At 38.4% G+C, this 22,660-nt stretch overlaps 1 protein-coding gene across 7 annotated transcripts in view; it reads right to left on the bottom strand.

The window, feature by feature from the left end:
* UTRN (utrophin) overlaps window positions 1–22,660 on the bottom strand; it is a 540,243-nt gene that overhangs the window by 254,100 nt on the left and 263,483 nt on the right. For all 7 annotated transcript variants that reach the window (XM_043888655.1, XM_043888654.1, XM_043888656.1 and 4 more), the window contains 4 exons: window positions 21,120–21,334; window positions 17,727–17,844; window positions 15,353–15,558; window positions 9,746–9,900 (listed from right to left, as the gene is read on the bottom strand). In XM_043888655.1, coding sequence (XP_043744590.1) covers window positions 9,746–9,900; window positions 15,353–15,558; window positions 17,727–17,844; window positions 21,120–21,334 — 694 coding nt within the window. The remainder of the gene's footprint in view (window positions 1–9,745; window positions 9,901–15,352; window positions 15,559–17,726; window positions 17,845–21,119; window positions 21,335–22,660) is intronic.

Genomic DNA, 22,660 nt, shown 5'->3' with positions numbered 1-22,660 from the left:
GGGAAGAAGGAAGAGGACACAAACATCTAAGAACCTCATGGGTGAAGTCAGAGAGTTATTCTATATAAGAGTCATTTATATACTTAACAAGCATGAAGGACTAGCCTAGCAGGGGAGGTGAAAAGTCTAAAATGATGCTTCAAAGGAAAAGGGAGGTAAGAGGATCATGAGCACTTGACCTTAGACAGTACTGGATCCACTGAGCTGCATTAATACCAGCAGCACACTCTGGTAACCAGCAGAATATTCTGAATTCAGAATTCAGGGCATTCACTGTAAATCTGTCAAATTATCTACTAGTCATCAGTGGGAAAAGAGATTGTCCCTTAAAAATATTCACTTTGTAGGAAACTGCTGCAAAATAACTTCTAGGCAATGGTTAAGAGACGTCTACTTTGTTGGTTACTAAAGCAAAAAGAACTGAACTGAACTGATAGTAAAAAGAATACAGGTTTTGAATTAAGGCAGATATGGCTCCACCACTGACCAGCTGTAAAAGCTAGGCAGTGCCCACCTCCTCCCACATAATTTTCATCATCCTTAAACTCCACTTGGCACCTAGGTTTTCCATGGTCTGAGCCTTGCTTATCTCTCCTAAGAGTATTTAATCACTCTAAGCCTCATGCTTTATCTACCTACAAAAATGAACCAATGACTAACCCTCAAAGTGGTCACTATTTCACATTTAGAGCTTTATTTTTTACTTTAAATATCCTTCTTCATTCCTCCCTCCTCCCACTGACTTTTCCCTTTCCGCCTGGTTAATTTCTACTTCCCTTACAGAACTGGGTGCAGACACCTTCCAAACCTATGGTAACTCATTCCACAGCATCCCATAATTTCTCTTATAGTGGCTATTAGCAGGTCATTGCTGCTGTAATGATAAATCACCACAAATACAGTGGCTTAAAACTTTTTCCCTAATTTGGTGAAATACTAAGAAATTAATTTTATTTGTAGGATGCAAATGTGCACTTTAATAATAAATGTCCTGGGGAACTTTTTTTTACCATGATCATAATCAACTAAAAAATAGTGAACATACAGAAAACCAAATTCTGTGTACAGAAGTCCAAATTATCTTCATGTTATTATAATAAATATACATTTTAAAAGCACAATCACAGTATTTATATTATGGTCTTATTTTTGAAACTAATATAAGTTCATATGATATTTCTAATAGAGGGAGTATAGCTCAAAGATATCAGTTCCCCACATCACTCATTTCATTCTTTTTTTAAAAAGTCTAGAATAGTAACACTGGACACTACAAGATAGTATAAGAATCTTTTTTTTTTATTTTCAAGGAATTTTGATTTATCATAATGCCACAAAGCAAAAAAAGTCACTAAAATTAGAGCCTCAGGAGTATGTATGCACTACATGACACCGGCTAACAAGTCACTTTTACTGCCATTTGCACACTGCTCTCAGAAGGAAACCTAATTTTACCACCTCCGCCATTTACTGGATATACGCCTTGGGGTAAACCATTCAAATCTCCAATTTTCTATTTCCATCCTTAAAATAAGGAGCTTGGACTAGCTGAGTAAAGGGCCCGTGTCAGAATCAGAATCTCTAGCGGTCCTTTGAAAACTACAGAATCCACCACAGAGATTATAAAACCTACTGGAAGAGTTTATCCAGTCTCACTTCACCCCTAGTTTCAAATTCAGCTTCATGAAGAATCACTGCACGTAAATAAAATGTTACTGATGGGAATGGATATGTGGTGCAGACAGCAAAGAGGTCAGGAAGCACTAATGTGGAAGATTCAGTCCTAACAGCACATCCAGCGCTGAATTTACACTAGTCCATAATTCTCAATGCAGAGCTCCTATCTGGCAGTCCTGGTTGCTACATCTCAAGAAAGATCAGAACAGAGCGGGAGGAAGTTCTGAGAAATGTAAATGAGAGGGTATAGCAGAAGGAACACTGGCAATGAATCGGAAATGGTTTTATGTTCAGGAAATTGTGGCTACTAGACAAAGATACAGAAGATTTTTTTTTAATCTTTTAAAATCCACAAATCATAAAGCATAAAGATAGGCTGAAAATCTAAAAGACATAAGTTTTGATGTTTAGAAGGATAATTTTAGCAGAAATAAAAAGTTTTTCTTCATACAGAAGTAACAGATTATAGAATTCTTTAGAGCAAGAAATGGTAGAGAACAAAAATATAAATAACTTCTCATAAAAGATTTAAGGAATGCATGGGTGACAAATTTATAATAGTTCATATTAAAAGGAACTGGGATTTTTAAAATGCAAATGCTTATTTTTTAAAGAGAAGTCTATTATACAAGCAACTAGCTGATAGGCTACAAAATAGCGTACAGTAATTTTGTAGCGTTACAAAACATGGTCACCCACATAACTGACATTTTTAAAATGTGATTTTACATGTTAAATAATACTTCATTTTTTAATCTATAATATATAATATTGTTTAATATGCATGTGCTTATCATTAGTCAAAAGAGTGTCTGAATGTAAATAGGTGAATCTTTTTTTTTTTTTAAAGACTTCAATGGAAAAGAATGTCTTAGCAAATCTAGAGATGTGTCTTGCTAAATTTTGGTATACTTTAAAGGTGACCTTTACAGTCACATGAGATTTAAATACATTTTTCTCTTCTAGAGTGGAAAATAGTAGCATCAGTAGTTTGAGTGGCATGTAGAAAACTTGCAATGAAACAATTCCTTAAGCTTTCCAATGAGTACCTTCACAAGGTAATTTGTCCTTTGGTGTACAAAATATCATTTAACTAGGAAATATATTAAAAGCACGCTTTAATGCAGTGAGGAAATGCAGTGGATTTGATGATGAATTAGTCACTGAAGACATTCCCAACCCTCTATGGTATTTTGTGACTAATCTTTGTTACACAGATATTGGGTTCTCATCAAGCACTTAAAAACTCACTCCATTGAATTTAAGGAGATTGTTCTAAGCTGCCAACCACATCACTTGGAAGCTTAAGAGAAGTTCCCCACCCCCACTGTATAAATATTCAAGACAGAACTATTTCCCTGTGAGGATTCAGCACACCACATCCTATTTCCCTTTTCACTAAGTCACTACAAGATATTTGATCTTCATTAGCCAACCAATACCAAACCACACCCCAACACTACACACCTTCCCCAACCTACCCTCAAAACCCTTCTTCCATTAAACCTGGAAACCTATCCTACCACTGGCAGACTCCTCAGATCAATCCCTTCACCTTGTGAAGTGAAATTGGTTTCCATAGGGCCATGAATTTATCTGCGAACTTTTAACAAAGCTTTTTTCTTTTTTCTTTCGGACCGTATATGTTTGGGGTGAAGCACTCACAAGAGAGTCTGCCTCCTTCGCATCGCTGCTTTCTAAGCCATTGTTCCCCATCTTCCAGACAAAATCCCACTCCTTCAAAACAGGAGACATTCTCCACTGTGTTCATACGCTAACCTCCATGTCCATGGAAATGGCACATAGACACTGCTCGCTGCCCCAACAATGAAGTAGAGTCTGAAATCGAACTCAAGATCTGCTTGACAAGCCACAGGCTCCAGTGAGGGACTTCGCCCCACAGGGAAAGGGACATGATAGACACCATTATCGACTAAAAGTGTCCCAGTCTCCACTCCCTTACAAATACCTTCCTCTCCCCGACTCCCTCTCGGTCTGTGTTTCATCTGCATTCTTTTGACCTACCTCCAAGTAGATACACACTGCTAAAGGGCACTACAACAGGACTATCTTCCCTTGACAGATATTAGAGATCACAAATAGGCACCCAGCACTGCCCCGCACTGAAGTTCCCCTAGGAAGCTATCTGTCCCACCCACCTAGACTCTGATTTTACAAACAATCCTCTTTCTTCAAACTTCTCACAGTCCCACCTCCAACCTCACCAAGAGGATGCCTCATGGATCATAAAGAAAGCAGACGTCATTGCACTGAGAATCTTTCAACTTCCCACCACTAAAGCGCCAGGCCACGTGTATCTACATTCATCTTCTCACTGCCTTTCTGTCATAATGGAAAAAGCATCCCAGCTCTTACCAAACTCAGTTCTATAGATCCTGCCTTCTTATCAACAGAAGGACCTCCTTCCTCTTCCTTTTTCCCCTCAGTCTTGAATCATAACTCTACTAGATCAACCCCATGAGCACATTCACAGGCTTTATTTTTGTCCATTTTAAAGAAAAGTTATTCACTTCTTTCTACCCTTCATTGCCTTCCAGGTACTACCTAATCTCTCTGTCCCTCTTAACAACAAACTTCTCTACAGATGGTCCCATAAATTGTTTCTACTTCCTCAACTTGATCTAACTCTCTAGCTTCTACTCCATCACTCCTTGAAATTGTTCTTTTCAAACAAACAACAATCTCCAAGATGTGGAATTCCAGGAATAGTGTTACATCATCTTTTTGGATTTCTCAGTTTAATGAAATACAATGGATCATTCCTTCCTAGAAACATTTTCTTCTCTCCATTCTTTCTTTAAATATTCTCTTTGCTACACTGCTAGGCTTCCCTGGTGGCTCAGACAGTAAAGAATCCACTTGCAATGAGGGAGACCTGGGTTCGATCCCTGGGATGGGAAGATCCCCTGGAGGAGGCCACTCCAGTATCCTTGCCTTAAGAATCCCCATGGTTAGAGGAGCCTGGTGGGCTACAGTCCATGGGGTTGCAAAGAGTCAGACACAACTGAGCAACTGAACTGAACTGAACTGAGGGCTTTGAGAGGCAATTAGGTCATGAGGGCAGAGCCACCATGAATGAGATTAATGGTCTTATAAAAGAAGCCTGAGAGAGCTCTCTTCTCCCTTCTGCCACGTGGGGGAACAGGAAGTCTGTCCAGAGGAGGGTCCCCACCCAACCATGCTCACACCCTGATCTCAGACTTCCATTTCTGTAGTTTATAAGCCACCCAATCCGTGGTGTCTGTTATAGCAGACTGAATAGACAAGAACACAAACCAAGAAAGTTGGCATTTTCTAAAAGTTCCATCTGTTAATAAACATTTAGAAAATGTATACTGTACTCAGTAAATCAGATCACCAACTATTTTGTCACTAATTGAAGCAGAGACTATTCAAATTGACTACAGACAAACAACTGATGATGACTCAGCCTTCCGCTCATTTAACCACAGACAGTACTGTCAAACAGACTGAAGGTCAACGGATTTATAAGGAAGACACAGTACGACAGACCAGATGATAATAATTTGGGGTAATCTTTTGTTGAGCATGTACCATGTACAAAGAACTTTCATACATAATTTTTGATCTTCACAATAGTCTCACTCATTAGATATTATGTTCTGTACAAGTGGGGGCTTACTTGGTGGCTCAGTGGTAAAGAACCTACCTGCCAGTGCAGTAGATGCAGGTTTGATATCTGAGTTGGGAAGATTCCCTGGAGAAGGAACCCACTCCAGTATTCTTGCCTGGAAAATCCCATGGACAGAGGAGGCTGGTGGGCTTCAGAGGAGTCCATGGGGACACCAAGAGTCAGATATAACTTAGTGACTAAAACAACGAACAAGAAGCAGCAGCAAGGAACTGAGACTCAGTGAATTGAAATAACTTGGTCAAAGTTCACGCAAATAAGTGAATAAAGTACAGATGTTAATCAAGGACTATTAGGTATCATAGTCAGTGTACTTTCTGTCCTGCCTATACAAACCAAGAAATGCCTTAAAGTAGGTAGCAAAAGCTGGCTTCCAGGGAATGAGGACAAAGAGAAAAATATCCAGTAATTAATGATCTATAGGATCATTTATTCTTTATAACATAAAGTTATATTGTCTCATTTCCCTCACAATATTTCAGGATAAATAACTGTGTACATGTATGTGTGCAAGTATGTGTGTATGTGTATATACATACACATATACATGAATATATGCACTCCAGGGTTAAAATAACATTTCAGATCCAACTGAGGCATCTACACTCCAAAAGTTATCATTAGTAAATTTCAACTATCATTATCTCAATGTGCACTACAGAATCTGTTAACGGGCATTAAGAAATGTAAAAAAAAAAAAAAAAAAAAATTCATTGGTGAAAAGAATGGTAGTCAAGATATGTCCTAGGCTTCCCAGGTGGCCCTAAGTGGTAAAGAATCCACCTGCCGATGCAGGAGACACAGGTCAGATCCCTGAGTAGGGAAGATCCCCTAGAGTAGGAAGTGGCAACCCACTCCAGTATTCTTGCCTGGGAAACTGCATGAGCAGAGGAGCCTGGCAGGCTACAGTCCACGGGGTCACAAAGAGTCAGACACAACTAAACACAAGGTATTTCAATTAGTTTAAAATGTCAGACACAGACCTGTTGGTTACAGAATCCAAAATATCGAGAGCCAGTAATGTTTAAGAACTAAGAATTTTTTGTACATTAGGAAACCATTATGAATGTATCTAAATGGCATATTAACCCCAACTACAGTCTGAAGTAGCAAGCACATTAATATTTCTGCAGCTAGGAACAAAGTTATTTGCACTAAGCAGGATAAATAAAAACTATAATAAATAGCCTCATGTCAATTCAAAGCATTCGGTTATCAGAGCCTATTGGATTTTGGTATGACAGATAAGGGACTGTGGACCTGTAACTATGAATGGCCAAATTACTTAGTCAAACTGCAATTCAGCCAAAACATTTCCTCTGAAAGCTGATATTAAACATCACACGTTATGCTGCAATAACAGTGTTCCAAGGCAATCTAATAACCCTTCACCCCTCCAGAATCTGGCTGCTGACAACGATGTACATTCAGAATGTGGCTGGACGATAAGGGAAAAACCACAGTATAAGGCTGTTCCATGGCCACTACAACAGGCACAATGGCCACGTTCTGGAAGAGAGTTACATTTATTCATAGCAGATGCTCCCGTATCTTTAATCAGATCAGGTTTCTAAACTCAACACAGATAAGAACCAGCACTGGAATGACAAAGATCCAAGAGGTGGGTACACAGAGACGTCATCAGCAACAGCTAAAGTTCTGATAACAAAGAAGAAAAAGAAAACTATTTTTAAAGGAAGGTAAGAGCCTGGTAGCAGGCAAAAAGATTTGGATTCCAGTCTCAGCTCTGTCTATACGAGCTGTGTGATCTTATGTCTTGCTTAACTTCTCTCTGCTTCAGTTTATTCATTGACAATGTTGATGAAAATTCTGCCTATCTCTTATGGTTGTTGTAAGGATAAAATAATACAAGGGAAGAGCTTAGCACACAGCCTGACCATGAGGAGATGGCAAATAAAATTTATACACTAAAAACAAAGCATAGAATCTCACAAAGCATAGCAACCTGAATAAATTTGCTACCAATTCTTCAGAACATGGAGAGCACCGTCACAATTCAGGTTAGAAAAATGTCATCTTGGCTGTGTGCTGTGCCTTTGAACATGTCATTTAACTTCTCTGAGCCTAAGAACATTACAGTAAACCAAATATTCTCAACGGAAGAGATAAACGGTTTTTTGGTGGGGTGAGGTGGTAGAGTAAGTGAGAAAAACTGGCTCTTTTTATGAAGAAATCATATACCTATAAAGTACCAAGAGAGATCACAGTATTACAATGTCCTGGGAGCAGGAAACTGAAAGTGTTCTTTAAGGGGGATGATAATGTCAAAAAGGTTAAGAAACACCAGTTTAAGTGAACTATAAGGTTCATGTACAGCTCTTACAGTTCCTTAATTCTATCTTCATAACAATAATGCCAGGAATTCAAAAAATGTTTAATATAGGTTCACGTACTATACTTAAGAAGGTAAGGAAAGATTTCTATATTCTAGAAATATCTCCAATTAAACAGTTAAAAATTGTAAATATCATTCTGTTTAAAATAAAAAATCCTAGCAATAGAGCTATTATTCATGCTGGGATTCTGTGAGCCACAATTTTGTTGTATTTTCTCTGCTTTATAGATAATAATATATCTAAATCATGTCTAAATATTAACATGTTTATTCATTTCCCCCTGAAATGCAGAAAGAAAAATAGAGTAAAGAGAATGACTTGTTAACTACTATGAAAATGGAACACTGTGGTCGTCTCAGCTTTGATAAATGAAAGATCACCTTGGAATATAATTCATTTTTAATTGCTTCTTCCATCTAATCTAACTACTGCTGTAGGCTGCCTTAAAATATTTACAAAGTAAAAGCAAAAAAAAGAACTGGAGTTGCTAAATAAAGCAGGCCACACATTCCAAAGTGATCAATTTTTCCAGTATTGTTTACAATATAAACAAAGTCATAATTCTTACAGATGGAATATCTGGAAACACAGGCGAAGTACGCTTAAGGATGATCTCTCTCATCCTTACGTTTGGGGTTTCTAACTGAGATACAATCGACATATGTGACTATATTAGCTTACCATGATCTGATACATGTATATACTGCAAAATGATTTGCACAGCAAGTTTAGTTAACATCCATGACCACACATGGTTACAGATTTTTCTTGTGATGGGAAATTTTAAGATTTAGTAACTTTCAAATACACAATACAGTATTGTTAACCATAATTACCATGCTTTACATTACATCCCCAGAATGTAAGTTTGTACTTTAAAGATGCTTTTAATTCCCCTTCTTCCCCGCCTTAGTTTTAGAATCCTTACTATGCCCAAATTATCTGTCACAACAAAACAAAAGCAGTTGTTCTAAAATGATAGAAAGATCAATATTACAACTATATTCTGCTTTAACCACTTCAGAGTTTTGTATTTCCTACACTTGTTTTTATCTTCTCCAGAATCCAAGGGAGACAGGGCAACATATTCATGTTCATGAACTGCCTCATAATTTTGAGCTTCCCAAAATTTACAATATAGATTCTAACTAAAAGTGACATTTTAAAAATGTACAAAATACATCCAGATCAAACTGTTACTAAACATTTGGCTTTAATTCATTACTAGTAATATGTATAATAAGTGTTCCATTTTATTCACTGCAAAATAAATGTGGTTTTGATATCAAATTAGCTTTCAGGCATTTGCATCTGAATATATAAGATGCGTGTGAAGTCATAATTTCATTTAGACACAGGTATTCCCAGTACTGTGCAGGAAGTACACACTTTCTTTTACTGAAGATGAATATAAATACACAGCCTTAAAGAGATGCTAACCACTGTTAACACTGCCTCAAATTCTAGATGTTCAAGTGACAGAAAAATTTCTCTTATAAACACATGCTATTTTAGACTGTTCCAAACATACTGACAAGACAGAGTAATGGAAAGAAAAGATAATAAATGAGTTGAAGCCCAATATACACTTAGTATATTTCAGGAGTCTAGTGTGGATCCATGTGTTCACATCCTCAAATGAGGATAACCTGGCCAAATAGCACATGTTTCACTATTAGGGATAATGTTACCCTGAGGCGCCATAATACCAAAGTGTTCCTTAACATCAGAGTACCACAAAATGTATTCTAGGCAATGCTGAGAGGCATAAGAAAATCAGAACTCATAAAATGACCACTGTCAAGGTTTAGACTTACTCAAGGAAAAACTCCATAGTAGAAATTCAATTAGCTAACGTATCACACTCTATATGAAGTGTGATAATATGAACTCAGCACAGCATAATATTTTTAAAAAATAATAATAAAATATGCATCTAGTAGGCACATCTTCTACATGCTTCCATGAGAAAGTCAAAGCAATCAAATTCTCAACTTGACAATATACACACATACACCTGCCAAGGCCTCAGCAATACCTTTGTTTTAGATTGATCCATGATGTTTTTAAGTACTCCGTGGTTTCTTTCACATTTCTCGTGTCATCACTACCATATTCTTCTAGCAGTTTCTGCAGGACATTATCGAATGCCATTACAACACCATCTCCAGGAGCCAGTTCTTGAAGCAACATCTAAGGTGTAATTTCAGATGTAATCATTAACACTGGATCATTCAGTTACAAATATGACCGAATCACTAGGTCCTTTCACAATAGGTTTTAATATGTTTCAGACACAGATATCAAAAGAAAGGAACACATTATAAGACAAATTCTCACATGTAAGCTCAAACAAAAATAATTCTGGAAGTGAAAAGTGATCAAGTACATAGCAAGTACATAGCAGATGGTGTTAAAAGATTACTATCTTTTCCTCTCTGATATATTTTAATTCCTCAAACCATTTGTCTTGTTCATTACAAATGCTATGCATCTGATCAAAACAGGAATATGCATCTCATAGGAATGAATTTACTACAGAGTTAGTTCCTCTATATGCACTTGGAGATACAGAAAGGTCTACAATATGGAAATCTTCCTGCCCCTGGATCACTATGCCTGCTTACAAAGTTAACTGTTGGGTGGATCCAGTAGTGAAGCAAGGGTTACTGAGAGTTGCCTGAGTACACTGTATTGATGCTGTGTGTCCATAGGCATTGGCTGTATGATACATGTTTTTTTTTTATCCCTGAGAGCCCCTGCATCAAGATACTCCCCATGAAACCTAAATGACTAATGAATGTTCCCATAATTTTTGTAGCAACTCGCAGAAAAATCCACCCTAGAGTACCAGAAGAACAGAACCATGCTGCTAATTCAGTTCAGTCGCTCAGTCGTGTCTGACTCTTTGCAACCTCATGAACTACAGCATGCCAGGCTCAAACTCAAGTCCATCGAGTCAGTGATGCCATTCAACCATCGCATCCTCTGTCATCCCTTTCTCCTCCTGCCTTCAATCTTTCCCAGCATCAGGGTCTCTTCCAAGGAGTCAGTTTTTCATATCAGGTGGCCAAAGTATTGGAGTTTCAGCTTTAGCATCAGTCCTTCCAATGAACAATCAGGACAAATTTCCTTTACAATTGATTGGTATGATTTCCTTGCAGTCCAAGGGACTCTCAAGTGTCTTCTCCATCACCCAGTTCAAAAGCATCAATTCTTCAGTGCTCAGCTTTCTTTATGGTCCAACTCTCACATCCATACATGACTACTGGAAAAACCATAGCTTTGACTAGATGGACTTTTGTTGACAAAGTAATGTCTATGCTTTTTAATATACTGTCTAGGTTGGTCATAGATTTCCTCCCAAAGAGGAAGCATCTTTTAATTTCATGGCTGCAGTCACTGTTTGCAGTGATTTTGGAGCCCAAGAAAATAAAGTCTTTTACTGTTTCCATTGTTTCTCATCTATTTGCAATGAAGTGATAGGATTGGATACCATGATCTTTGCTTTTTGAACGCTGCGTTTCAAAACAGCTTTTTCACTCTCCTCTTTTACTTTCATCAAGAGGCTCTTTAGTTCTTCTTTGCTTTCTGCCATAAGGGTAGTGTCATCTGCGTATCTGAGGTTATTGATATCTCTCCCAGCTATCTTGATTCCAGCTTGTGCTTCGTCCAGCCCAGCATTTCTCATGATGTACTCTGTAAATGAGTTAAATAAGCAGGATGACAATACACAGCCTCGATGTACTCCTTTCCTGATTTGGAACCAGTCTGTTGCTTCATCTCCAGTTCTAACTGTTGCTTCTTGACCTGAATACAGATGTCTAAGGAGGCAGGTAAAGGGTCTGGTATTCCCATCTCTTTCAGAATTTTCCACAGTTTAATGTGATCCACACAGTCAAAGGCTTTGGCATAGTCAATAAAGCAGAAGTAGATATTTTTCTGGAACCCTCTTGCTTTTTTGATGATTGAACAAATGTTGGCAATTTGATCTCTGATTCCTCTGCCTTTTCTAAATCCAACTTGAACATCTGGAAGTTCACAGTTCACATACTGTTGAAGCCTAGCTTGGAGAATTTTGAGCATTACTTTGCTAGCGTGTGAGATGAGTGCAATTGTGCTGTAGTCTGAGCATTCTTTGGCATTGCCTTTCTTTGGGATTGGAATGAAAACTGACCTTTTCCAGTCCTGTGGCCACTGCTGAGCTTTCCAAATTTGCTGGCATATTGAATGCAGCACTTTCACAGCATCATCTTTTAAGATTTGAAATAGCTCAACTGGAATTCCATCACCTCCACTAGCTTCGTTCATAGTGATGCTTCCTAAGGCCCACTTGACTTCACATTCCAGGATGTCTGGCTCTAGGTGAGTGATCATACCATCGTGGTTATCTGGGTCATGAAGATCTTTTTTGTATAGTTCTTCTATGTATTCTTGCCACCTCTTAATATCTTCTGCTTCTGTTAGGTCTATACCATTTCTGTCCTTTATTTGTCCATCTTTGCGTGAAATGTTCCCTTGGTGTCTCTAATTTTCTTGAAGAGATCTCTAGTCTTTCCCATTCTATTGCTTTCCTCTATTTCTTTGCACTGATCGCTGAGGAAGGCTTTCTTATCTCTCCTTGCTATTCTTTGGAACTCTGCATTCAAATGGGTATATCTTTCCTTTTCACCTTTGCTTTTCACTTCTCTTTTCTCAGCTATCTGTCCCTCCTCAGACAACCATTTTGCCTTTTTGCATTTCTTTTTCTTGGTGATGGTCTTGATCACTGCCTCCTGTACAATGTCACAAACCTCTGTCCATAGTTCTTCAGGGACTCTGTTGATCAGATCTAATCCCTTGAATCTGTTTGTCACTTTCACTGTTTAACCGTAAGGGATTTGATTTAGGTCATACCTGAGGGGTCTAGTGGTTGTCCCTATATTCTTCAATTTAAGGCTGAATTTGGCAATAAGGAGCTCATGATCTAATCCACAGTCAGCTCCCAGTCTTCTTTCTCTGACTGTACAGAGCTTCTCTATCTTTGGCTGCAAAGAATATAATCAATCTTATTTCGATATTGACCATCTGGTGATGTCCATGTGTAGAGTCTTCTCTTGTGTTGTTGGAACAGGGTGTTTGCTATGACCAGTGCATTCTTTTTTTTTCTTTTTTTTTTTTTTTTATTAGTTGGAGGCTAATTACTTCACAACATTTCAGTGGGTTTTGTCATACATTGATATGAATCAGCCATAGATTTACATGTATTCCCCATCCCAATCCCCCCTCCCACCTCCCTCTCCACCCGATTCCTCTGGGTCTTCCCAGTGCACCAGGCCCGAGCACTTGTCTCATGCATCCCACCTGGGCTGGTGATCTGTTTCACCATAGATAGTATACATGCTGTTCTTTTGAAACATCCCACCCTCACCTTCTCCCACAGAGTTCAAAAGTCTGTTCTGTATTTCTGTGTCTCTTTTTCTGTTTTGCATATAGGGTTATCGTTACCATCTTTCTAAATTCCATATATATGTGTTAGTATGCTGTAATGTTCTTTATCTTTCTGGCTTACTTCACTCTGTATAATGGGCTCCAGTTTCATCCATCTCATTAGGACTGAGTCAAATGAATTCTTTTTAACGGCTGAGTAATATTCCATGGTGTATATGTAACACAGCTTCCTTATCCATTCATCTGCTGATGGGCATCTAGGTTGCTTCCATGTCCTGGCTATTATAAACAGTGCTGCGATGAACATTTGGGTGCACGTGTCTCTTTCAGATCTTGACCAGTGCATTCTCTTGGCAAAACTCTGTAAGCCTTTGCCCTGCTTCGTTTTGTACTCCAAGGCCAAACTTGCCTGTTACTCCAGGTATCCCTTGACTTCCTACTTTTGCATTCCAGTCCCCTATGATGAAAAGGACATCTTTTTTGGATGTTAATTCTAGAAGTTCTTGTAAGTCTTCATAGAACTGTTTAACTTCGCTTCTTGAGCAATACTGGTTGGGGCATAGATGTGGATTACTGAGATATGGCAAGTTTTGCATTTTTGAGATTGCACCCAAGCACTGCATTTCAGACTCTTTTCTTGACTATGATGGCTACACCATTTCTTCTAAGGGATTCTTACCTACAGTAGTAGATATAATTATCGTCTGAATTAAATTCACCCATTCCAGTCCACTTTAGTTCACTGATTCTGAAAATGTCGATGTTCACAGTTTCTAACTCCTTTTTGACCACTTCCAATTTACCTTGATTCATGGATTCCAATTTACCTTGATTCATGGACCTAACATTCTACAGCATTTTACTTCCATCACCAGTCACATGCATAATTGGGCACTGTTTTTGCTTTGGCTCCATCTCTTCATTCTTTCTGGAGTTGTTTCTCCACTCTTCTCCAGTAGCATATTGGGCACCTACCGAACTGGGGAGTTCATCTTTCAGTGTCATATCTTTTTCCCTTTTCATAATGCTGCTATTTAGAAAAGAATATTCTGAATATAATGATTGAAATACTGATATCGTTTTCAATTGCATTCCTCTGGTTGAGTCCAAGGGCTTTGCTGATTATTATTTTTTGAGTCATTTGGTGAAAACAAATCAGCAGATAGCATAGAGAATGATAATGATAGCATAGCATAGAGATAGATAGAGAATGATCCAGAAAACCAGGATACCTGGCCACTTGATTTTTAAATTGCAATCATGAAAAGTCTACAGGTCTGAAGAATAAAAACATGCTGCCCTGTTTGAGATTTTGCTTCCTGTATATTCTATATTATATCCTTCACAAGCATACACCTTCATCTAGGCTATCTGAAGGGTAAATCAATGTTATACCAAAATATAACCTAACAACCATAACCTCCAATTCAAGAATATTTTCTATGATTGTAGAGAGGTTTAAAACAGCACTTTGAAGTACCATAAGTGTTCAATAACATCAACGCTATAATCAAACTAATCATAAAAAAGGTACTTGCTCTGATGATATTGATAAAACAGTTTGGTTATAAAGGTATTAAAAGAAACGAAACTTAATACTTGATTTGTTCACTACATGTCTGCTAAGTCTCTTCAGTCATGTCTGACTCTTTGTGACCCTGTGGACTGTAGCCTGCCAGGCACTTCTGTCCATGGGATTTCCCAGGCATGAACACTGGAGTGGGCTGCCACGCCCTCCTCCAGGGGATCTTCCTGATCCAGGGATCAAACCCACATCTCTTAAGCCTCCTGCATTGAAAGGAGGGTTCTTTACCACTAGTGTCACCTGGGAAGCCCTTGTTCACTGAGTCCTCATGAAAACTTTGGGAGATTTCATAAATAAAAATGACCTTCAACGTAAATACAGAAGGGAGCAAAAGGAGGATTCCTGAGATTCTGAAGGTGTTTTCTTTCTAGATTTTGGTTCATGGGTGTGTTTCCATCTGCAAAGAATCAGCGGGCTGTAATTCTGGAATACATGTACATTTCTACTCCTTATTATTCTGGAAATTTTCCAAAAAACCTTTCTGGTAAAATTCTTTATATAAATTTCAGTGTACATTCTAAGCACTTGGGAAAACTTTATGATAAGGGTTCTAAAAATTATGGTTAACAATAGACTAAAAAAGCATATCCCACAAATTGGTAATGCCAGTAACTAATGAGCCTTACTTACTTGATTATCAGAAATCTGTTTGACAAGTGGATCCCTTCGAGCCTGTTGAAGAATGTAGAGGCGCGCCTCATACTTTCTCATGAGCTCTTCAGTCTCCTCCCTGTGATCATCCCACTGGAGACTGTCAATAATCATGTCCTCCAGCTGCTGCCGTCTTAGCTCCACACCATGCTGAGTGTTATCCCACTGGTTCTTGACCTTTTCCACTGGAGGAGGCATTACATTAAAAAATAAAAAATCCCAGAAAGCAGCCATTAGGAAAAGGAAAAAATACATGACACCAAATTCATCATAAATAAGGTCATATGGAAAAGAGAAAGGTAGCCAAATGGTACATACATTTTAAAGGAATTTTATTATGTCTGCCACACTATATGACTGATACATTTCTGAAATCATCCTTGAAGAAAAAAATGTTGAATTAAACTCTATTCTGATCACATTAAAATATCTCACAATAAAGATATTTACTATTTTAAACTGATAAACAAAAAATTATTTTAAAAATTAATTCTTACCTAGTTTATATTTATAGAACCCAGTCTGAAGAAGGGAGATTTTGACAGTACTTTATGATATAATTTTATGACCACAGACACAGTCACTTGTCATCCTCTAAGGAAATGCTCCAAGGTAGCATTGATTTTAAGAGAAAACAAAATATTTAAGAGTTCTTTTCACATTTGTTTTTCTGTAGCATGAAACCTCTCTAAAAGGAAGTGTTTTTATATATTTAAGAGAAGCACTAAAAGTAAATGAGATTCAAGTTCTATGTATCAACAGTTTCTATTATAAAAAATCCATATTGACTCTTCCTCTCTCTTTTTTTTACTCTTTCTTTTTATTTTTCTTTCTTTGATTTTCTTTTTCTGTCCCTTGCTCTTCTCGTTTCCTCTCTCCTACTTTCCTTCCTCTTCTATTTTCAAGAGGGAGTTATGAAAAAGAAGGGACTTCCAAGATGGCACTAGTGGTAAAGAAGTCTCCAACTGGGTTCAGTCCATGGGTCAGGAAGATCTCCTGGAAGAGCAAATGGTAACCTCAGCTGCCTGGAGAATCCCTTGGACAGAAGAGCCTGGTCGGCTACAGTCCACAGGGTTGCAAAGAGTCAGACAAAACTGAACACACACACACAATCTACCAATTAATTTAAAAAGAAATAAAATGGCTCACTTAGTAAAAACACACCAACACTGTGAGATACTAAAAGTTCTCTGCTAACTCATCTCTTCTAATAACTTTGCTGGCGCCACATTCATGTTGAAATCAAAACATGTTTAAGATGGGGAACAGTTGACTTTCCTTGAGAAATATTAGGCAAGGTAAGAAAATACCTTCCAGTTTATATTCTGCCACAAATATTTATTAAGTTCCTAATTGGTCCTGGGCAGTGTGGGAAATCTTGGGGCCAAAGAGGTGAATATTTACAACTTATAGAAGGGAGAAAGAATTAATTTTGAGATATACAATGAAATTATGCAGGGGGGGAGGGCCATGGCAGGAACTAAAGATAGAAAATACAGTTCACCAGGGACTAAAAGAGGGTGGGAAAGACTTTGCAGAGTGGGTGACATTTTATCTGCTGAGTAGAATTTCACCTGGGGAGAGAAGGCCAAGAAGAAGAAAACATAATGTGAATAAAGGTAAGAAGCCTAGGAAATGTCAGGACATTATAAAGAACAGATATCGTTCAGAACAGCTACAGACAGTGCTGAGGGCTAGAGAGAGGAAGGGAATGATGCAAGCAGACAGTGATTGCCCCTACATGACATTCTTAAGAATCCTGACTGTTTTGTATGTCATACAGATTTAACAGAAGCCTTTAGGCCAGAAAGCCAATTTGAAACAGGGAACTTTGTAGCTGCTGAGTTGTACTTAATTTTTGTTTTGTTTCATGTTGTATTTAACTAAAGTATTCTCAAATTAGAGCCAGGTACAGAGGTATACAGTAGCTACTCAATATATTTTTGGAATGAATTCTGAAAAGAGGAGTTAAAAGACTTGGTAAGACTTGATTTCAGTGAATATAAAAGGAGAATGGATTTGCATTCCCATGAGTTTCTCTAATTTTTGTCTTTTTGGTTTCTTTAAAAGAAATTCTAACCTAAATGGAAAAAAAAAAAAAAGAAAACTTCAATGTATTACTAATTACTTAAAAAGTAATGTTATTCATAGTTTAAGGAACTCATAAGGGAATTAATGACAATCTTCACAAAAAATTAAAAAAACAAGGGAAAGCTATTTTATTAATAGAGATTATCAAATATCAAATTATCAAATAATATTAATTTCTGGCTGAATAATCTTCAAAAATGTGCATGTTACCATTTTCAAGGAAAGTGAATGATGCTGTATAATTTTATCTTTTAAATCTTACATTTTTCAGTGATTGCTGTTCTCACATCTGAACTGGAAGCTTTATTTTTCAGATTCTGTGCCAATGTAAAGACATAATCGAGCTGAGGATGGCGCTGTTCTAAGTCGGCCTTTGTGATCTGTCAAGACAAAATGATGGTTAAGATAGGTTAATAAGCCATACGATAAAAACACTATCAAAGCATAACTGGTGGGCTGCCATCCAAGCTGTTGTTTTCCTCCTGAAAGGAGCAGTGAGGTATCAGTGATATAGAGGAGAAAGTACAGGATCTGGAGTCAGAGGTCCCAGGTTCAAATCTTAGCTCTCCCACTTATTATCTGGATCACCAGGCACTGTAATTTACCTCTCTTGTTTCCACAAAAAGAAATAATAAAAGCACTTGCAGTTCAGCTATATCAAGTCTGAGGAGATTAAATGAAGAAAATCCTTTTGAAAACTAAAAATTATGTTCAAAACATTAGCAATGGGACTTCCCTGGTGGTCTCTGGTTAAGAATCCACCTCCCACTGCAAGGGATTCAGGTTCAGTCATTTCTCTGGGAGCTAAGAGCCCACATGCCTTGGAGCAACTAAGCCCGCAGAGCCCGTGTGTCTCAACTAGAGAAGCCCATGCCCTGCAACAAAGACTTAGTACAACCAAAAACCAAAAACATTGGCAGTGATTTCTGGAGCTGATGCTCTGCACATCTGTCCTACAACGGAAATGAAACATAAACCAATGGCACCTACAGGGTGCAGATGAGGAGTTGGAAAAATTCGAACTGGAAGAACTGCAAATTAAATAACCCTAAACACAAAGAGTCGGACACAACTGAGCGATTAAGCACAGCACAGCAAAGACATAAAAAACTGCTGCTTGAGAAAGTTTGAGTTTCTTAGGAGGGAAAAGTTAGCAATATTAGGAAAACAGTGTGTTTTAGGTATAGAACTCCCACAGAGCCATAAAGATTAAAATATACAACTTCCAAAAAGAATCCACAGCTCTTCCTCCATGAATTCACTAACTTTTCAGATTTCAATTATTCCTATAGTGTCAAGTATTATTTCTAAATGGCTTATTCACAACTTCTAATCCTAAATCACACAGAGACAGTTCAATGAATGCTGATCATTTCCTTGTAAGTGGCATAAGGACCTCTCAACACAATGTATCTGAAACTAAATCAATCAAACCCTTATCCACATTCCATTTCTTCTGTTCCTGATTTCCATTAATTGCAATGACATCATCTCAGCCACTCAGAAGGGCTTTTTTCCTTGTTTTAAGCATCTCTTGCACTATTCCCAGTCTTCTTACTCAAACAGATCATTGTTATGATCAGTCTCCAGCCACAGTTTTAAAAAGAAAATTGGAAAAAAAGATGCTTACCGATGGCTTACAGAATAAAAGTCCTGAGAGCTTTTCTTGGTCCACAAGCTCCTTCAGAAAGTGAATTGATCCGACTTCACTGTCTTCCCACTACACCTCCTTATTGCACAACTGTTGAAACATCCCTCATGCTCCCCACCGCAAATCTTTATGCACTCTGGTCCCTATACCAGGAATGTCATTTATTTTGTCTCTAAGCATCAAAATTCCACATAGTCTGCATTCCTTCACTGGGGATGTAACCCCTTCTTCATCCTGGTTCCTCTGCCACCTGGCCTGTACCTGCCCAGTGGCTTTTATTAGACTGTGCCTGGTCACATATATCTTTAATATGGGAATAAAACTGGTACCTACTTCACAAGATTGCTAAAGTGAATGAGATAATACATGTTAAATACTTAGAAAGACACCTAGCATACACTAAGCACTTTATAAGAGTTAGTGATAGCTATTATTTTATTATTTTTCATAGTTCATTCTTAGTTTCTATCTGATATATTCTTTTCAGCATCCCTAGACAACACATAACCCAGGACCAAAAATACATTGAATATGGAGAAAGAACTTTAAAATTGATATCAAATGGCATATGTACAGAAATAAAATTATAGTCAGGAGAGTCTCACTGATGATGTCAACAATTAAAAAAGCTCATTATGAAATACAGGTTGAAAAGGCACTTCAACAAATGCCTATAGGACACTAGGGACTAAATTAACACCAGTTTACATTTATACTGATAAACGGCCAGATTTGGGACGTCAGTTTTAGCTCGTAAAAAGAGAGGCTACAGCTCACATTCTTAAGCAAACAACACAAATGCAAGAAAAGCTTTATTCATCAGAGCTAGCCAGCATGGCTGACAGATTAAGAATTTTGTAAGAGGGACGTGGACTCGGCTCTGAGGGCCCGGGGGCGGACGGGCGGTCCATGTCGTGAGCGTCTTGGAGGCGACCCAGTAGGGCCGGGCCGCCTCACACCTATTGCCTCTCCAGTCAGTGAATCGGCAGCTGAGCTTCTGCGGTGTCAGCGGGACCTAGGAGTGGACGGAGACGATAACCTCGCTGAGGAAGGGCTCGCCGCTGTTCACTGCCACGCAGAGTCCCCCTAATTAATCATTTTCGAGGTCCCGCTTTCCAGACACAAGCACAGTTGCTTTCCTTGTGAAAGTGAAGTCGCTCAGTCATGTCCGACTCTTTGCAACCCCATGGACTGCTGCCCACAAGGCTCCTCCGTCCATGGAACTCTCCAGGCAAGAATACTGGAGTGAGTTGCCATTTCCTTCTCCAGCGGATCTTCCCAACCCAGGGATCGAACCCAGGTCTCCCGCATTGCAGGCAGATGTTTTACCATCTGGGCCACCAGGGAAGCCCCCAAAGCGGTTTATTAACAGAAGAGTACTGAAAATTGCAGGGGGAGGGAAGCTGTTGGGGCCATGTACTGTGAGAGGCTGGGTGACCTGCTTCAGCGGTCGGACTCTGTGATGGCTGTGAGCCTGACGCCCCAGACCCAGGGCCTGATCAGGAGGCGGGAACTGAGGTTAATGAAGCCCACCGCCATCCTCACCAACATCCGCAGAGGTCTACTAGTTGATCAAGACGCCCTGGTGGAAGCCCTTCAGACCGGGCTCACTAAGGCAGCAGCGCTGAATGCGACATACCCAGAGTCCCTGCCCAGAGATCATCCTTTGTTGGAGCTGAAGAACGTCATGCTGACACCTCACAGGGGAAGTGCAACTCATCCCGCAAGACGGACAGATGATGGAAAATTTGGTTGAAAGCATCCTGGATTCTTTCAGTGGCCCTCCTGTTCCTAAGGAAGTGCTGCTTAAATAATTTATGTAAGTTAAGAATTCAGTGGGATGAAAACACAGCAGATTAAATGGGAAAGAAACACTTTTAAAAAAAAAGAATTTTTTAAAGCTCATTCTCGCAGAGTTTAAGATAAACACAAGCGATCCAAACAGATCTTGTCTACTCCTGTGCTGTGGTGTTTCCATGACAAACCTTTAAACTAGGTACCTACTTTCATTCGCGAAATTGTCTTATTGATCTCTTCTACATCCCCGACGGTGACAATGTTGGACTTCAGCATCTGGTCGATCAATACCAGCCAGTCGGCTAGTTCTGTTATCGTCTTATCCAGATCAGCAGGAACTGAAATTTCTGAAGTACGAGGAGACGGGACAGGAATATCTGATGCAGATGATGCTAGCACCACCTTTTGGACACTGGGATGAGCTGAAATTAAAAATGAAGCAAAGTGTTAATAACACAGCAGGATAATCTGATATTGGTGATATAATGGAGATGTATGTATATGTGTATTTATGTAAATTTTAGTTTAAGTAAGTAAAATGATTGAAAGAGGTTTTTTTAAATTTTTAATTGAAGGATAATTGCTGTACAATGTTGTGTTGGTTTCTGCCATACAACAAGAATCAGCCATAAGTACACATACATACCCTCCCTCATTTTTTTTTTTTAATAATCAAAGGGCAATGTTATTTCCTGAAGTATCTATAGGACTTATGGTTGCAATAAAGCTAATTAAAGACAGTCTCACCATATTTTGGGCTTCTCAGGTGGCACTCATGGTAAAGAACCCAGCTGCCAATGCAGGAGACAAAAAAAAAAAGCAGGTTCAATCCCTGGGTTGGGAAGATCCCCTGGAGGAGGGCATGGCAACCCAGTCCAGTATTCTTGCCTGGAGAATCCCATGGACAGAGGAGCCTGTCAGGCTATGGTCCATACGGTCACACAGAGTTGGGCATGACTGTCGCAACTTAGCATGCACACAGCCTATTCAAGGGCAGCAATAACTCAAAAGCAACTAACAGGGACTAAGACTGACATCAAGAGAAAATTTTTAAAAATACATCAATCATGAGAAAGTTAGGAGTGTTATTTTATTTTATCAAGATGTTTTTGCTTTAATTATAAAGTCAATTTATCTGTAATTTTCTGTCCTTTTTTTTACTTAACTCTATAACATGAGTATTAGTCATTCTTAATAAACATCATTGTGAATACCTAGGTAATAATCTTTATTTATAGTCACTAACTTTTAGTTACCCCTTTTCTTACAGCTGGATACTTAGACTCCTCTTGAACCTTTACTTTAAAAAAGATTTGCAGATACAGTCAACTAATATTTGACAAGGGAGCCAAGAATATACAATGGAGAAAAGATAGTCTTTTCAATACATGATGCTAAGGTAATTGGACATTCACATGTAAAAGAGTAAATTTGGAACTATGTCTTATACCACTTGCAAAAACTAACTCAAAATAGGTTAAAGACTTAAATGTAAAACCTGAAACTACGAAACTCCTAGAAGAAAACATAGGAAATGAAGCTCCTTGACACAGGTCATGGTATTGACTCTTTGAATATAACACCTGAAGAATATAACTGAACAAGTGGGACTACCATCAAACTAAAAAGCTTCTACATAGCAAAGGAAACCATCAACGCAACAAAGTGAAAAGATGACATACACAGAACAGGAAAGAATATCTGCAAACCACATCTCTGTTAAGGGGTTAATACTGAAATATATATGT

The sequence above is a fragment of the Cervus elaphus genome, chromosome 26, assembly GCF_910594005.1.
Source record: "Cervus elaphus chromosome 26, mCerEla1.1, whole genome shotgun sequence".
Classification (NCBI taxonomy): Eukaryota; Metazoa; Chordata; class Mammalia; order Artiodactyla; family Cervidae; genus Cervus; species Cervus elaphus.
This window is presented reverse-complemented; position numbering and strand designations above follow the sequence as displayed.